Genomic DNA, 16,466 nt, shown 5'->3' on the forward strand with positions numbered 1-16,466 from the left:
AGCTATTCATTGCAGGAAGCCCCAGTATCCGGTGAGAAATAAGAAGTACAACAGCACAGGATGCGCCTTGGGTCAGGGGACGTGAAAAGCCCTCAGCCTTTGTGTCCTCCTCTGAGCCAGAGCGTCCGTCGCCCGGCTCGCAGCTCCCCTTAGAGCTCAGCTGGGGTCGCCGCTGCCCTAGCCAGGCCTCCCGCCTCCCCGGGAGTGGACACTGAAGGCACGATGGGCACCTCTGCCGACCTGCTCCTGCTGCTGCTCCTGGGCCAGTGCTGGGCGGGGGCCAGTGCCGACCCGGAGGCTGTGGTCTGCGCAGACACTGCCTGCTACACAGCCCACTGGGGCAAGCTGAGTGCGGCCGAGGCCCAGCTCCACTGCAGGAATAACGGGGGCAACCTGGCCACGGTGAAGAGCGAGGAGGAGGCCCAGCACACGCAGCAAGCCCTGGCCCAGCTCCTGAAGCTTCTGAAGGCGCCCTTGGGCGCTCGGATAAGTAAGTTCTGGATTGGGCTCCAGCGGGAGAAGGGCAAGTGCTTGGATCCCAGCCTGCAGCTGAAGGGCTTCAGCTGGGTGAGCGGCGGGGAGGACACGCTGTACACCAACTGGCACAAGGAGGTCAAGAACTCCTGCATCTCCAAGCGCTGTGTGTCTTTGCTGCTGGATCCTTCGTTGACACCCCAGGCCGGCCGCCTCCCCAAGTGGTCCGAGAGCCCATGTGGGTCCCCGGGCTCTCCCGGAAGCAACATCGAGGGCTTTGTGTGCAAGTTCAGCTTCAAAGGCATGTGCCGGCCGCTGGCCCTGGGGGGCCCAGGCCAGGTGAACTACACCACTCCCTTCCATGCCACCAGCTCCTCTCTGGAGGCGGTGCCCTTTGCCACCATGGCCAATGTGGCCTGCGGGGAAGAGGGCGAGAGCGGGCAGCATTACTTAATGTGCCGAGAGAAGGAGCCCGACGTGTTCGACTGGGGCAGCTCGGGACCCCTCTGTGTCAGCCCCAAGTATGGCTGCAACTTCAACAATGGCGGCTGCCAGCAGGACTGCTTTGAGGGGGGCGACGGCTCCTTCCGCTGTGGCTGTCGGCCAGGGTTCCGGCTTCTGGATGACCTGGTCACCTGTGCCTCTCGGAACCCTTGCAGCTCCAACCCCTGCAGAGGCACCGCCACATGTGTCGCTGGGTCCCAAGGAAAAGACTACACGTGCCACTGCCCCCCAGGTTATCAGCTGGATTCTAGCCAGCGGGACTGCGTTGATGTGGATGAGTGCCAGGGCAGCCCCTGCCTCCAGGAGTGTGTCAACACCCCCGGGGGCTTCCACTGTGAGTGCTGGGTGGGCTATGAGCCCAAGGGTGGCCTTGGAGAGGAGAGTTGTCAGGACGTGAATGAGTGTGCTGCGGACATCTCACCCTGTGCTCAGATCTGCACCAACACCAAGGGCTCGTTTGTCTGTTCCTGCCAGAAGGGCTACCATCTGATGGGGGAGAACAGAACCCAGTGTGAGGATGTGAATGAGTGTGCAGACCCAAAGAAGAATCTCTGTCAAGGCAACTGCTTAAATACTGAGGGGTCTTTCCATTGCACCTGTGAGCCAGGCTGGGAGCTGGCCCCCGACAATGTCTCCTGCATCATGGGTTCTGTGTCCGCAGGGTCATCAACTGGGGCTTCCCAGAGCGAGGACAAAGCAGATAGAGAGCTCAAACATGCATCTTTTACCACCATGTCCAGCCTCATCATGAACCCCGAGGGCACATCTAAGGTGGCCCCTACCGTGAGGAGACCTTTCCAACGCCACAGCATACTCATCACGCCAGTCCCACCTGAGATGCTGACCCCCAGTAGGCCTCCTGACATCCAGATGGAGCTCAGCACCCACAACCCCATGGTCATCACCAGCCTGGAGGAGTCCACAGGTCGGGACTTCATGGCCAAACAAAGTGAGGGCACGGATGGGCAAAAACTGCTTTTGTTCTACATCCTGGGCACTGTGGTGGCCATCTTACTCTTGCTGGCTCTGGCTCAGGGGCTACTGATCTATCGCAAGAGGAGAGCGAGGAGAGAGGAGATAAAGGAGAAGAAGCCCCAGAGCGCAGCAGACAGCTACTCCTGGGTTCCAGAGCGAGCTGAGGGCAGAGCCATGGAGAATCAGTACAGGTAAGAGAGGCCTGAGGGTGCCCAGTGGGAGGAGGGCAGCAGGCATGAAAGGAGGAGGGCTATGGCCATGGCACATGGCAGGCAGAGGGCTGCAGTGGGCTCTGGTTATGAGACCCCTGCCTCAGAGATGCTGGCTGGGGCTCATACCCTAGGTAGAGGTGTGGGTTCCCCGGGTAGAGGGGTGCATACTTCCAACACTGTCATCTTGTTTTCCGTAGTCCGACACCTGGGACGGATTGCTGAAGGTGAGGTGGTCCCATTGAGCGTGGACAGTTGGCTGCCACCAACCTCAGAATTTTACATGCTCCGTGAGAAGGGGGACTTTCATCCTTCCAAAAGACTGAATTGGAATCTTGTCAAACCATTCTCAACCTCTCCTTGAAAGTCTGGCTTGAAATGTGCAGGTATTTTCTACTTGAGTCAGGTGTTCCTGAAGCGGAAACTACAGGTTGGGGTGTCATTGTGGAGATTTTGTAAATATCAATGATTCTCACTCGCCTTTTTCAAATTTTAATGTGATTTGTTTGTTTCTTGGATGCTGATTTTGGGTGGGGTGCTACAGATCAGGTGCTAATAGGACTACTTTTGAACAGCCTCTCTGCTTACTTGAGTAATGGGGAAAAGACCCTCTGCTCATGTTATCTGGGGCTGAAATCATTTGTTCCTCTTAGGGTAAGAGCAAATCAAGTGTACTATTTTATTATATAAGAAGCTTTTTGGGGTGGGGAGAGTCAAGTGAGCAAATTCAGGACTGGAAACTTTTCTTTACATTTCATTTCCACATTTTCCCATCATGAGTCCCGCTGAGTGGTCGTTGGTGACATCCCCCAAGTGAGCAAGTAGAAGTACAAGGAACGACTTAGGTAGCGAAGAGCCTGGGATTTCAGAAATCTAGTTCTCAAGATTTGTCTTGGGTTTATTCCCAAGTGAGGTCTGAATAATGTGGGGAACGTATGAAGTGAGTTAGAAGTGGTTTTGAAAACATGTGGTCTCAGGCTAGAGAGAGAGACCAGGGGATTGTTTCGTAAGTACTTGAATGTATTCATCCAAACATATTAATGTTGACACATATTCGACTCTTGCTGGAGAAAAACTCATACGGAAGGAAGTCCAGGACAACTGCACTAGCGCGTGCAGCCTCCAACCTGCTCACCTTCTCTGCGCGCTGCTCTGACTGGGTGGCCTTTCTTTGCTAGTACATAAAAGATGTGCTAGAGAGTTTCTCATTCTGCTGGTTACTGAGGCATTTGTGAGGGAGAGGGAGGAGCTTCTGAGTTTTGAAAACTGTCATAGTAGAACGTCTTAGTAGTTCACCTTTCACCTTGCCTCCTGACAGCCTGTTCCTGGTTTGTAGCTGCAGACACAGCCCAGTTCTAAGCAGCCAGCTGCTAAGGACCTGTGGTTTCTCTCTTTTCCTGAAAATGGGGGTAGGGAGGGAAGGAAAAGAGGAAGAGAACATAACGGAGGTTTTTGAACATCAAAACTACATTAAGCAATTTTAATGTATATGCTCATCATTAAGTGACCCCTCTGTGCAGTAGCAAGAGGTTCCTGATGGTTAGAGCTGTTTGCAGCTGGGAGGTGAGGTGTCTTGGAGGGTTTTCTGCTGCCACTGTGTACAGCAGCAGAGGGGAGTTTTCCACCAGGGTGTCCTCCTTTGCTTAGAATGAGAGTACCCCATAGTTTTGGCTTCACCCCAAAAATGCCTTTGGCCCGTAGATCTGTGCCCTGGGCAGGAATTTCCACCAGGTGCATGGCCTTCAAAGTTAAGCAAATATCCTTTTGCCAAGTTTGAAAATATATGCAGTAGTTTTAATTTTTTTTTTTTAGAAAGACAATGGAAAGCTGAAGAGGAAAGATGAGGCTAAGTGGGGCGCAGTGGGGTGTCTGGAACTTGTGTTTCTAAAGTCAGCTGGTCTTCTTCAGTTTTCAGATGGAACACAGATTCCTTTCTAGGAGAAATAAGCCATGTGGCCCATGGCATTCTCTTGTATGGGAACCGATCATCCAGCCATGTAAATGATTTTACAGACTTGGTCAAATGTGACCAGTGTCTGTATATACAGGAAATAAATGCAAATTCAACAATTTTACAATTCTTATCCTTATCATTCCCGGGAAGGAGGCTTTCCTACTGTACTTCCCATCAACCTCTCCGTGGTCCTGCGAGTCGTAAACTGGCTGAGATCACCAGTGAGACCTTTCATCTCAGTGTTTGGATTTCCTACACAACCCAGTCTCGTTTTGTGATTTCTGTTCCAATTCCTCTGTGGTTGGGAATATGAAGCTTTGTTCTACACACCCAGGAGATCTTGGATCCCTGCAGTGGATCCTCGTGGAGAAGGAGATTAACAGCAAAGTTTCTCAAGATCCCCTCAGGTAATCAGCTCTTTCCAAATGCAGGGAGCTCTCTCTAGAGGCCAAGGTCAAGGAATTGAATAGCCTCTATTAGGGAACCTGATGAAGTCTTGTGTCTTCAAAGGATGCTCTATTCTTCCATTTTAATGCCACTGTCATTTTGTCTGTGGTCTGCAACTGTTTGTTTGAGGAAGCTTGGAGGCCATAGAAGTGCAATCCACTGTTTATTCAGAGGGACCCCAGACTGTGACTTAGCAAGGGAAATGGAGGGTAGAGAGTGGGGAAGGGAGCACTCTGCTTGCACCACAGACTCCTCCGACTATGCCCTGACCTGGGGAGGTGGGGGTGGCAGGTGATTCTGTTCTGTCCTGTCCTGTCTAACAACAGAACAAGCTGGGGCGAGAAGGAGATAGAGAAGTTTCCACTGAGCAATAGGCTCAAAAACAATGGAGACTTCTGTCCAAATACAATTTCCCATAGTTCAGTAATTCTGGGAGTCGTTTGTAAAAACTGTATTAGGGACACAATCACACCCTCTGAACTCCCAAGGCAGTTCATTTAAAAGGGAGGCACTTAGCCCACTATGCCTATTCCTGGACTTTTGGGACAATTGCTGACCATTTTTTGTTATTTACTATTTGGAGAAGCCTGTGCAGGTTGTTCCCCCAGGGAGTCTCTGGGGTGTCAAAAACCAAGGATGGGCTATGATCTGAAAATGCTTGGTAGAGGTAGTCTCAGTGAGCATTCTCTGTGGGATGAACGCCCTGCCCACCTGTAACCATCTGGCACCACCTCTTGTGGCCACCCATAAACTGAACTTGATTTTACTGACATGATAACTTGACATTCCACCTTCTTCCCCTGGCAGCTTGAAGGGGTTAAACTTACTGGGTTCTGACCTGCAGCAGATTGCAGTGATTGCTAAGCTTGGCAAGGCCGACTATAGCCCTAAGTGTTATTCAATGATAGACTTGCAACCTTTTGGAAAGGCTCATTATAGCATCTTCTTCAACATGTTAGGCCAAAAAGTGGAATAAAAATGAAGCGTATGTGTGTGCATGTATATGGACACTTTGTAGGAGGAATGGGATTGAAGACAATTCTCTTGAATACATAGGTGCATGTTGCTGTTCTCTTTTTATCTTTATCATTAAGCTTAGTTTGAAATTATTTGTCCTAGATTTTTATCACCAAACAAGAAAAAATATGGACTTGGTCACTAGGTACTTTGTTACAATCCTATTTCCCATAAATATTCCTGTGAAAACTAAGAACAGGAATGAGATTTGACCAAAAATAATTTACTAAAACTCAAAATAACAGTTTTTTAAAGGAAATGTAGGAAAACCTTTTCCTATTATTTTTTCTTCTTAGCTGCTCCATTGTCCAAATTAGCAAAACAGGAAAGCATTGCTTTCTAGCAGCTGCAAAGTGTTGTAATGTCTCGTGGATATTTCCATCACCTTAAACAATAGCTTTAGCATGGGAATCTGAAATATGATCTCTGAAAACATCTGTCCCTTCTTTAGCTGCAAAACTCGCTACTTAAATTTGTCTTGTTTGTCAATCAAAAAAGAGGATAATCATCAAAATTCTTCATGTATTCAATAACCAAGTAACTTACTGCATTCCAGGTTCCCAAAACATTCACTGAAGTACTTTTTAAAAAATGCAATGTGTTTTGCTCTTTTTTGGTGATAATGTACATTTATTTTAGGAAGAAGCTCTGGAATTCCTTTCTTGCATTGTTTCTCTTATCTGCAAGGTGGCAAGCATTTCCTTTCAGCAGATTTCTCTTGCTGTTTCTGGGGTTGCAATTCTTTTTGCACAGTTGGCTTAAGCTTGAATTAGATCTCCCACAGGCCTCCCTCTGTTAGATGCAACTGCAAATATCAGTGATCACTTCATGAACACGAACAAAAATAAAAGTATTTCTAAATATGTGCATTTGAAATTCGTTCCATGCATTTTGGAATCGTGGGTTTTCCATGTTTATTTTCTTCCAAGTGTGAGTGTTTCCCAGGGTGGGGGGTGGGGGGTGGTGGTAGGAGGTTGGACTCTGAGAAACCAAGTGACATTTCAGTCACTGTAAAGTAGTAATGGTTTGTCATCCTTTGTTCTTTGTGTTATACATCTATCTAATAAACTCTGAAACACATTTGAGTCAGCTTCTTTTTAATTTATTTTATGACAGCTCAAAAAACATGGCAGAACTGGTATTTGTGGTCATTAAATATATCCACTCGCTTCCCTCTTTAAAGAGTTGCTAAGAGAAAATACATTACTGGACCCTCCCTGGTGGCACAGAAGGTTAAAGCACAGCACTAAGAAGCTAAAGCCGCTTGAGTATGAGTTCAATTCCCGGTCCAGAGGTGATCCACATGGCGTGGCAGACCTCTCCTGACCCACACGCTGCTCCTCTCAGCAGTGTACTTCATCAACCTGCCTGTTCTGCTCCCCATTCTGTCTCTGGTGGATCCTCTCACTGTCCCTGCACCTCTGGCCTGTACCCCAGTTCTCTAGGCATAAATAAATAGATATAAAAAAGAAAATACATTATTGCCCAATTTCTGTATCTTCAGCTGCTGGAAATGACATGTACCCCACAGCACCCAGACTTTTCAGAACAGAGCCCCCCTGCCTGCGCCTCTTAGCAGCCTGACCCAGGAACAGTGTCCTGCCTCCTGAGAACCAGGCCTGGCTCCATATGTCCAACCACAGTGAGATGTGAAAACACCATTATATTGATAGAAATATCATAGGAACTTTGTCTGCAGACTTTTACAGTTTATTTATCTAATTGGACAAGCAGGCCAATTCTTCATGGGTTGGCTGCACAAATCTCACTGTGACAGGAAGTTGGGGTAGCAGGTGGTGGCTGATTCCAGTCCACCTGCTTTTCAGATTGTGTGCTTGTTAGGAACGGGCTTAGGGAGGATAAAGAGATCTATTCTGTTGAATTAATGGACAGAATACTCATCATAAACACCCACTACTTAGAGTTAAATAAAGCTGATCCTTTCAGCAGTCACTAACAAAATACATTTGGAAATCATAGTGCGATATGAATAAATGCGATTGCCTCCCCCCACAGACACATAGATACATACAGACATGCACCATAAACACATAAATGTACATGGACACACACACACCGACCACACACACAAACACAGACAAATACTACACACACAGCCTTGCACCAAAACAGTCATAAACATGCACCATGGGAATCCAGCAAAATAGCAGCAGAGTGAAGAGTCCCAGCTTGCCACCTCTAGACACAATAAAAATGTTGCAAAACAACACGGATGGAGCTGGAAAGGCTCATGCTTAGTGAAAGCCAGAAAGAAAAGGAAAAATATCGGATGGTTTCACTCAAAACAGGAATATAATGGGCCAGGCGAGAAAATATTAATAATGAACAGCTATATACCAGAGATATTTTATGGGGGTGGAGTAGGGAATGGGATCAAAAACAGTGGGGGGAGGGAAATGCACTGGACTGTGGTGATGGCACAGGGCGATTTGGTGATGGGAAACCCAAGGGGATTACAACAGAGATAGAAAAATGCACAAAATGATGTAAAAATAAACTATTATGTTATTCATTAAAAAAAATACAGAAAAAAATGTTGCAAAACAAAGCCAGCATCCCTGAAAACTGGTCATCAGTATACACAATAGGAGCATCAGCAGCCACCCCCCACCAAAAACTAAAGGTAGGAAAATCTCTAAGTGAACTTCATTCGAAGTAATAATGAGTCATACAGCCTCCAGGAGGGAGGAGAGGCTGTGGTACAGAGCCCCTGCAGCTATTGATGTGGTCACTCACCAACTTCAAGACTCCTAAGACTCACTGCATAAGGGGGTGCATGAGCAGGCACCCAGGATGGAGCCTGCATTGTGGAGCTATGAGTGTACAGATTTATAGTTGTGAAAGCACAGAACAAGACTACTGGTTTGAATCTGAGGCTTATAATAGAGGAGTTGTAGCCTGAATTGAGTCAGGGCACCTGGATCCCATTATAGGAGAGACTACTGCTGACGTTGGGCTGAGCTATCCAGAACACCTGTCACCTGCTGCCCCAGATGAGATATATAAAACACTTGCCATCCCCAACAAAGGAATACTTCAAATTCTTGACTCTACCGAAGGTGACTCTTTGATGCTTATTGCCCAGTCCTGTTTTTTGTTTACCACCCATCTTTGGCACCGCTACCCTACTGCACCAACAGGTGCAAAAACAACAATTGAATACCTATCCTTACCAAAATCCATACAAACTTGCAAATGAGGAGACAAAAGAACACAGTACATAATCCAGAAACAAAAAACCCTGAAAGGAGCCCCAACTCAGTGGGGTGATAGAACATTACAGAAAGGGAATTCAGGACAATAGTCCGGCAACTGATGGAACTTAAAAATGCAATAGAGTGTATGAAACAGATGGAGGGTAAGCATGGAAAAGTGGGAAAGGAGGTACCCCTGGCCAAAAATCTGGCTCACACAATGCCAGGAGCTGGAGGTGGAGGGAGAAATGATTGACATAGATTGATAAACCAGTTATAGAAACTAAAAATCCTTAGGCACCAAGATACAGACCAAGCAAAGTATCAGACTTCTGTTAGAAAGTGTCACAGGAGCAGACTGGAGAAGGTTGAGGGATGTTGTAGAATCTCTGGTCTCTTTCAAATTCTGTATCAGTTATCCAAAATCAATAGCAAACAGGTCACACCACCTTCTCTTTAGAACCTCCTGAAGAGAAGAAGAGAAGAAGACTATATCCGTGTACTCCCTGCTCTGGCCCAGGGCAGCAGGCCTTCTGCCCACCTGTGCTGATGCATGTGGCCTTCTCCCAACTCTCTCCTTCTGCAAGGGTGCTCTCCTTCTTGCCCATGACCTGTACCTTGGGCTTCTCCTCACTAAGGTCCCTCAGCCGAGGCAGTGCTCCTCAAGGCCTCCCACCTGCGACCATATAGACCTCTCAGAAAACCTACTCCTTTGGGGGGCAGTTCTTTCTGCCTGCTTGTGCCAATGCAAGCATCCTTTATGCCTATTTTCCTTTTATAACAAACCTGTCCTTTTAGAAACTAGTTTGTATTGCTCAAGGGAAGCTCTGGTGAAAATTTTCCCCAAGTGAGCCCAAGGATGCCATTCTCAGAACCCAACAACTCCAAAAACAACCTCAAAACTACAACAAAATAGGGATGAAAATATGAGGCAGCTATACTAAAAAATTATGGAGTTAAGAAACACTCTTTTTGCTTTAAGAAATATAATTGAAAAACCTTAGTAGAAGACAAACAGAAACATCAGAATCAATGAGCTTGAAAACAATATCAGGAGACACAAGGATAGAACAAAGTAGAGAAAAAAGAATTTAAAAACTGAAAACAATGTAAGAGTTCTCTGGGACTTAAAGAGAAATAATTCCATTATCATGGGATTCAAGAAGTAGAAGTAAAATTTAAAGGCACAGAAAACCTATTTTAAGAAATAATCGTTGTGGACCTCTCTGGTGGTACAAGGGTTAAAATCTCAGCACTAATCAAATTCTTTCCAGCCACTGTAGCATGAGTTTGATCCCAGGCTAGGGAGCTCCTCTCTCACCTGCTGTTCCCCTCAGCAGTGTATTTCAATTGATCCGCCTGTTCTGCTCTCCACTCTGTCTCTGGTGAATCCTCTCACTCCCTGCATCATGGCCCTACACCCCAATTCTTGCAGGCATAAATAAATAAAAATAAATCTTTTTTTAAATCACTGAAAATCATTTCACTTTGGGAAATGAAACAAAAGTTGGTATCCAAGAAACCCAAAGAGTTCCAGATCAAATAATATCAGATAGACAACATCAAGATGCATAGTAATAAAGTTGTTCAGAACCAATGACAAAGACAAAATATTAAAAATATCAAGAGTAAAAAGTTTAACCATAGGGAACACCAGTTCAGAGAGTCAGCAGACTTTTTAGCACAGATATTAAATTACATAAAAAGATTTCCAGTCCAGAATGCTCTAGCCTGCAATAATCAAGACATAAGGAAGAGTATGGAGCCTCACTGGAAAGCAAAAACTAAAATAATTTATCAACACCAAGGCATATATAAAAGGAACCCTAAAAGGGTTATTTATGAATGAACAGTGAATATGAAGCAAAAGACACTTAAATTATACTTTAAGGGGGAGAAGAAAGAGGAGGAAAGAAGTAACAATGTAGCCCATTAGAAACAGCCAGAGACAATCACCATGCATACACCCACAGATGTGGAGCACACAAATACACACACATGCACCACACACAGACATCACTCAGAGATGCACATAGACATACACTATATACATAGACATGCACTATACACACAGTCATGTACCACACACAGAGGCATATACAACACAGAAACATACACAAATATATACGGGCATGCAATACATGCACAAATATACACACAGACCTATAATTCACAGACACACAAAGATACCTAAGACATATACCACATACACACCATACGCATAAACATAGATGCACAAAGATATACAGTACACACATATAGACACATTATACACATGAAGACATGTACGACACACAAATGCACCCACATAGACATACACAACACACACACAAAAACACAATTTTAACATTTATTTGTTTCATAGTGAAAAACTTGAGGCTGGTGGTGACTCTTGCTTTTTCTTGGTGCGTAAGACTTAACGGAAAGGAACTTTAATTTGATTAGTGTGCAATAAAGAGATTAAGGTGACTTTTGGTGTCTTTTGCTATCTGCTAACTAAATTGACTTAAATGCTAGGTAAATCTTTCAAATGTGAATCATTTACCCCTCAAAAAAATCCATTTATACAGAATTGTATCTTGGCCCAATGTAAAGTATATTTGTATGAGGCACAGAGATTAAAATTCATGTTTCACATATATTATGTACATTCCATGGTGTTTACCATGAGTTGAATGAGAACATGAAGTTTTTTTTTAAACATTTATTTATTTATGCATACAGAACTGGGGTACAAGCCAGAGGTGAAGGGGTGGTGAGAGGATTCATCAGAGACAGAGCGGGGAACAGAACAGACAGATTGAGGAAGTACACTGCTCAGGGGAGCAACGTGCAGGCCAGGAGATGTCTGGGGGACCATGTGGGTCACTTCCAGGGCTGGGGATCGAACTCATGCTGATGTGGCCCTAGCTTCTTAGTGCTGTCTTTCAAACCGCTGGGCCAACAGAGAGGGCCCAAGAGAACATGAAGTTTTTAACAGACACAAGTATATTCAGTGAGCAGACAGAGAGAGAGGCAGAGGTAATAAATTGGAAGGCCAACAAGTCTCAGTTCAGTCTCTCCCTGAATGAATTTTGACATTATAGCTGCTTATGAAGAAAACAACTTAAACATCTTTATTACCATCCTTTCCTCCTCATGTTTTTCAGAGGAAAGTATGACCAGAAAATGGTGAGAAAGTGAAGAGCAGACAGGGTGTCAAAGGGCAGGATGATCCAGAAGGTTGACAGACACTCCCAGAAAAGCAACTCCCCCTCCCCCACCCCCACCTCTCTCCAGGCACCATTGCCAGAGTCTCCCCAAGCACTTACCCTGCCAGAAATTCTGTATGTAGGGTTTCTGAAATTGACAGTTGAGGTAGGGAGGAAGAGAAGAAAGAATAGAAGAAAAACAGAGTAGGAGGGAGAGAGAAAGTGTAGGGGATGACCCTGAGGGGTGAAGTTCAATGGGTCACCCTTCATGCATCTCCGTTTGTAGTTAAGGATAGTTGAGCACCAGGTGGAGATTCCTGGACCTCACTGGCATAACAGCACGCAGCATTTCTGCTGACAGTGACTGGAGACTCATGCCCTGCTTATCATGCTCCGGTCACCTTTTCCTCCAAAGCACTGTTTATCTCTTCCGCTTCTAGTGTTATGCCTGTCCACAGAATTTATAGCAGAAAGCCTGAGGCTGGGCCCATGAATTCTGCCCTATTGTTTGTGACGAAGAAACTAACTGTTCCCTTTAACTTCTTAAGGTCTTCCTTTCCTCAAAACATTAGGCCCCAAACTGGCTGTTTTACTTCCTCACTACAACCACCCTCTCCCCTCTTAAGCTCAGGGTCCTGTCCTCAACATCACAGGATGTGGGTGCAGTTTCCATACGTGAAAAGGGTCATCCATATCATTGCCTCTCAGGTGCTGCGAATTTTCCTGGTCTTTCTATGGGTTTTCACTTGTACTTGAAACTTCTTGGTAGGTGATATGTCCTTGGTGATTACTTCATCCACCAATATGAAACACAACTTTGAAAACATTTCACCTCAAATATTAGTTTGTCAAACTATTAAAAGTGATACATGTGAGTAATCCACTGCCTTTGATGAACACTAACTTTTTGAGTTTTACATTTTACAAATGTATTCAGTTGTCTTTTGCTGACTCATAAACAATAAACTGGTATTTCATTTATTTTTTTTACTCGAACAAAGTGTTTTCTTATTAATGGGACATTTAACCTATTCACATGTACTGAGAATACCAGTCAATCTATCATGGCTTTTCAGTTTATCTTGTTTATATGTATTTTTGGTGTTTCTATTCTCTCATCATTTATTGACTTGATTGAGGTTTCTTTGCTTTACTCTTCCCTTCTAAAAGTTTGGATGTTTTTTAGCAGGAGTATAATGGACCAGGCGAAAAAATAACAAAAATAATGAACAGACATTTTGTGGGGGTGGAGTGGGGAATGGGATCAAAAACAGGGGCGGGGGGAGAGAAATGCACGGGATTATGGTGATGGCACACTGGTGATTTGGTGATGGGAAACCCGCGGGGATTACAATCGAGATGGAAAAAAAAAATGTACAAAATGATGTAAAAATAAACTTTTGTAATAAAAAAAAAAGTTTGGATGTTTTAAAGGCTATTTGTATTCTCCAAATGTTAAAGTTTTTACCTCACATACTAAAACCTATACCTTCCTGTTAATATCTATTCATATTAATTAATAACTATAGCCTCTTCTTGAAAAAAACAAAACAAAACCAAGTCTACAACTATCTTGACTACATTTTCTCTTCTCCTCAAACTACATCCCACTGTCACCCACCTTGATTCCATCTGAGTTTTCTTTCTCTTTGTACATTTTTAAGATGCCATGAGTTTTATATAATGCTATTCTCATCCTCACCTGATCCCTGGTGTTTTGGATTCCATGGGAGTGGAGCTAAAGCCTGTATTTGTTGTTGTGTCTTGTTTTAGCTTATTTCTGTGAGGATTATGTCTGGTAGATTTCCACGACTTGAAAATATTTGGTAGAGGGCCCACTTCTCAAACTGAAAGACAGCTGGCCCAAATGTGGGCTTCTTTGCTCAGAGTCTCTTGTCTCCAGAACCCTGGGCACAGGAGCCCTTGACTTCTCATGGCCATCTTCCCTGAGGAGGAGACTGATGTTGAGTGATGCCATTTTCTCTGGAGCAATTTCTTTTTTGATTCTGTTGCCTGCCTAGGCCCCCTCCTCTGATTACTTTCAGTTTCCTCTTCTGTGATCTGAGATTTCACTTAAGGGGTACAATGCTGTGGTTCTGTACAAAAGTCAGTGGTATTTGTATTTTTTTTTCTGATATACCTCAGACTTCTAGACCAAGGCCTTGTACACAGTGGTGCTTAATACATACTCACTGGATGCATGGCTGACCTGGGGGGATTGGAGCAGTATAGCAGGCAGGGTGAATCACCTTCTCCTCCACTCCCCCTGGGGTGGTTGTGTTTGACCCCATGATGTTGTCCATGACCTCTTGGTCCCCATCAGCCTGTAGGGTCCATCACTTCTACCTCTGCATCTACGTTCATGTCCCCTGACTCCTGCCAAAGGCACTGTCCACACTCAGGTCTGTATAACCACTGTCCTGCCTTGTTTCCATCATGTCCATGTGGTCTCTGGGCTCCTTCCACATAAGCTCCTATTCCAGTGCAAACAGTTTATTGGGAGGTATAGGAATAGAAGTAGCTTCATAGGGAAGCAATAGACCTGAATCCTCTGGGAAACCCCATTCTATCTGAGGGCCAAGGGACTACGGGTCAAACAAGCCCTCATTAATAATTGGGAGATGTGTTCTGTGGAGTGTGGTATGGTGGTTAAGTCTTGCCCCTCCAGAAGGCCAAACCTTTCCCAAAACCACTTGGGCAAAGGAGATTTCCCACCTTTGGGAGCGGGTAGTCTTTAGGTCCAAAGATTCAGACAAAGCAATGGAATTTGACCACAAAACAATAGCAAGTCTGAAGGCTGTGGGCTGACAACACCTTTACCTGCCCCTCCACCCAGATGCTGACACCCCTTTTTCCTCCACCAGTCATGGTCAGTTTTCTCAGGAAGAAACAGGATGCTAAGGGAGGAAGGGAATTCTCTTTCTGGATTTCTCTGTTGGCCCTGGTCACTTGAGTTGTCCCATGATAGGTTAGTAGTCTCATGTCTGTGTTCTACCAGACATAAGACATATGAGGGCAGAGTTGTGCCTCACACAGTCAAGTCTCAAATACTTCTCAAACCGAAGACAACCTAGTTATATTATTTCATGGGGCATGTTATTAAAGCAATACAGGGGGTATTAATCTTCCTGTTTTATAGATAAGGAAGTTGAGGTGTGGATAGGCTAAGAAGCTTTCCTGTGATCATACAGCTGTCAGCTGAGAAGCTGGGGTGTGAACAGTATCACTCTGGTTCACTGGATCTTGATGCCCCCATTCAATGTGAACGGAAGCTGCAACTGACAAGCATCAGCCAGCCACAACCTGCGAGACACGTTGGCCACTCAGCTTACTCAAGTTAGGAAAGATAGAACATTATGTGTATTTTTTTTTAAAGATTTATTTATTTATTCATTCATACAGATCTGGGGTACAAGCCAGACGTGCAGGGTGGTGAGAGGATTCACAGAAACAGAGTGGGGAGCAGAACAGGCAGATCTACGAAGTACACTGCTGAGGGGAGCAGTGGGCGTGTCAGGAGAGGTCTGCTGTGCCATGTGGATCACCTCCAGGGCATGGCCAGGATTGAACTCATGCTGAAGTGGCTTTAGCTTCTTGGTGCTGTGCTTTAACCCACTGTGCCACCAGGGAGGGCCCGACATTATGCGTATTTTTAATCATATCTTCTGTCCAAATGAATATCCTTGTACTTTGTTATCCTTCCTCTTGCACACATGCACATGAACACTTGCACACATTGCCACAGAGATTGCTCAACTTGAGTGCAAGTATAGAGTGCAGATTCTACAAGTGTTCTCTCTCAGACTTTCCGAGTGGCAATCCCCATTCTACCTTTGTCAAAGCCACATATACCTGGGTATAACAAGAGGGGGTTTGAAGCATGTATTGTCTGGTCACCTACAACTATATTCTTCCTTCAAAGGCTTCTTTGCAATAGGGACTTTATACACTTCAATGGGGATATTACAGGTGCAACCTCTTCAAAAAGACAGTTGGCTAGTTTCTTCAAAAATTAAACATGCACATACAATCCAGCAATTCTGCTCTTAGATATTTACTCAGGGGAAATGAAATCATGAACTACACAAAGTCCTAACCAAAGATAATCACAGGAAGTTTATTTATAGAGACTTTTCCTGGAAACAACTCAGATATTCATCAACAGGTAAATGAATCTGGTTTATTCAGACAGTGGAATATTCCTCATCGAGAAAAAGAACAAACTTCTGAGACACACATAGATGAAATTTTTTTTAAATACTAGATGTTGTATTTTAGATCTTTATTTTTTAAGATTTATTTATTTATGCATACAGAGCTGGGTTATAGGCCAGAGGTGCAGGGGCAGCGAAAGGACTCACCAGAGACAGAGTGGGGAGCAGAACAGGCAGATTGACTAAGCACACTGCTGAGGGGAGCAGCAGGTGAGACAGGAGAGGTCTGCCATGCCATGTGGGTCACCTCCAGAGTGGAGGATCGA

At 44.9% G+C, this 16,466-nt stretch overlaps 1 protein-coding gene across 1 annotated transcript; it reads left to right on the forward strand.

The window, feature by feature from the left end:
- Window positions 1-222: 222 nt before the first annotated feature.
- Window positions 223-6,654, forward strand: CD93 (CD93 molecule). The gene is made up of 2 exons (XM_004686928.2): window positions 223-2,144; window positions 2,363-6,654. Exons 1-2 carry the CDS (start codon window positions 223-225, stop codon window positions 2,385-2,387), a joined length of 1,947 nt encoding a protein of 648 aa, XP_004686985.1. The 3' UTR covers window positions 2,388-6,654.
- The last annotated feature ends 9,812 nt before the right edge of the window (window positions 6,655-16,466 follow it).

Source organism: Condylura cristata, unplaced genomic scaffold (genome assembly GCF_000260355.1).
Source record: "Condylura cristata isolate star-nosed mole 26May11 unplaced genomic scaffold, ConCri1.0 scaffold00022, whole genome shotgun sequence".
Taxonomy (NCBI): Eukaryota; Metazoa; Chordata; class Mammalia; order Eulipotyphla; family Talpidae; genus Condylura; species Condylura cristata.

Coding starts and splice junctions, on each gene's coding strand:
- CD93 (XM_004686928.2), top strand. CDS start 223: ATGGGCACCTCTGCCGACCTGCTCCTGCTGCTGCTCCTGGGCCAGTGC. Junction 2,145..2,362: donor GCCATGGAGAATCAGTACAG/GTAAGAGAGGCC, acceptor TGTTTTCCGTAG/TCCGACACCTGGGACGGATT.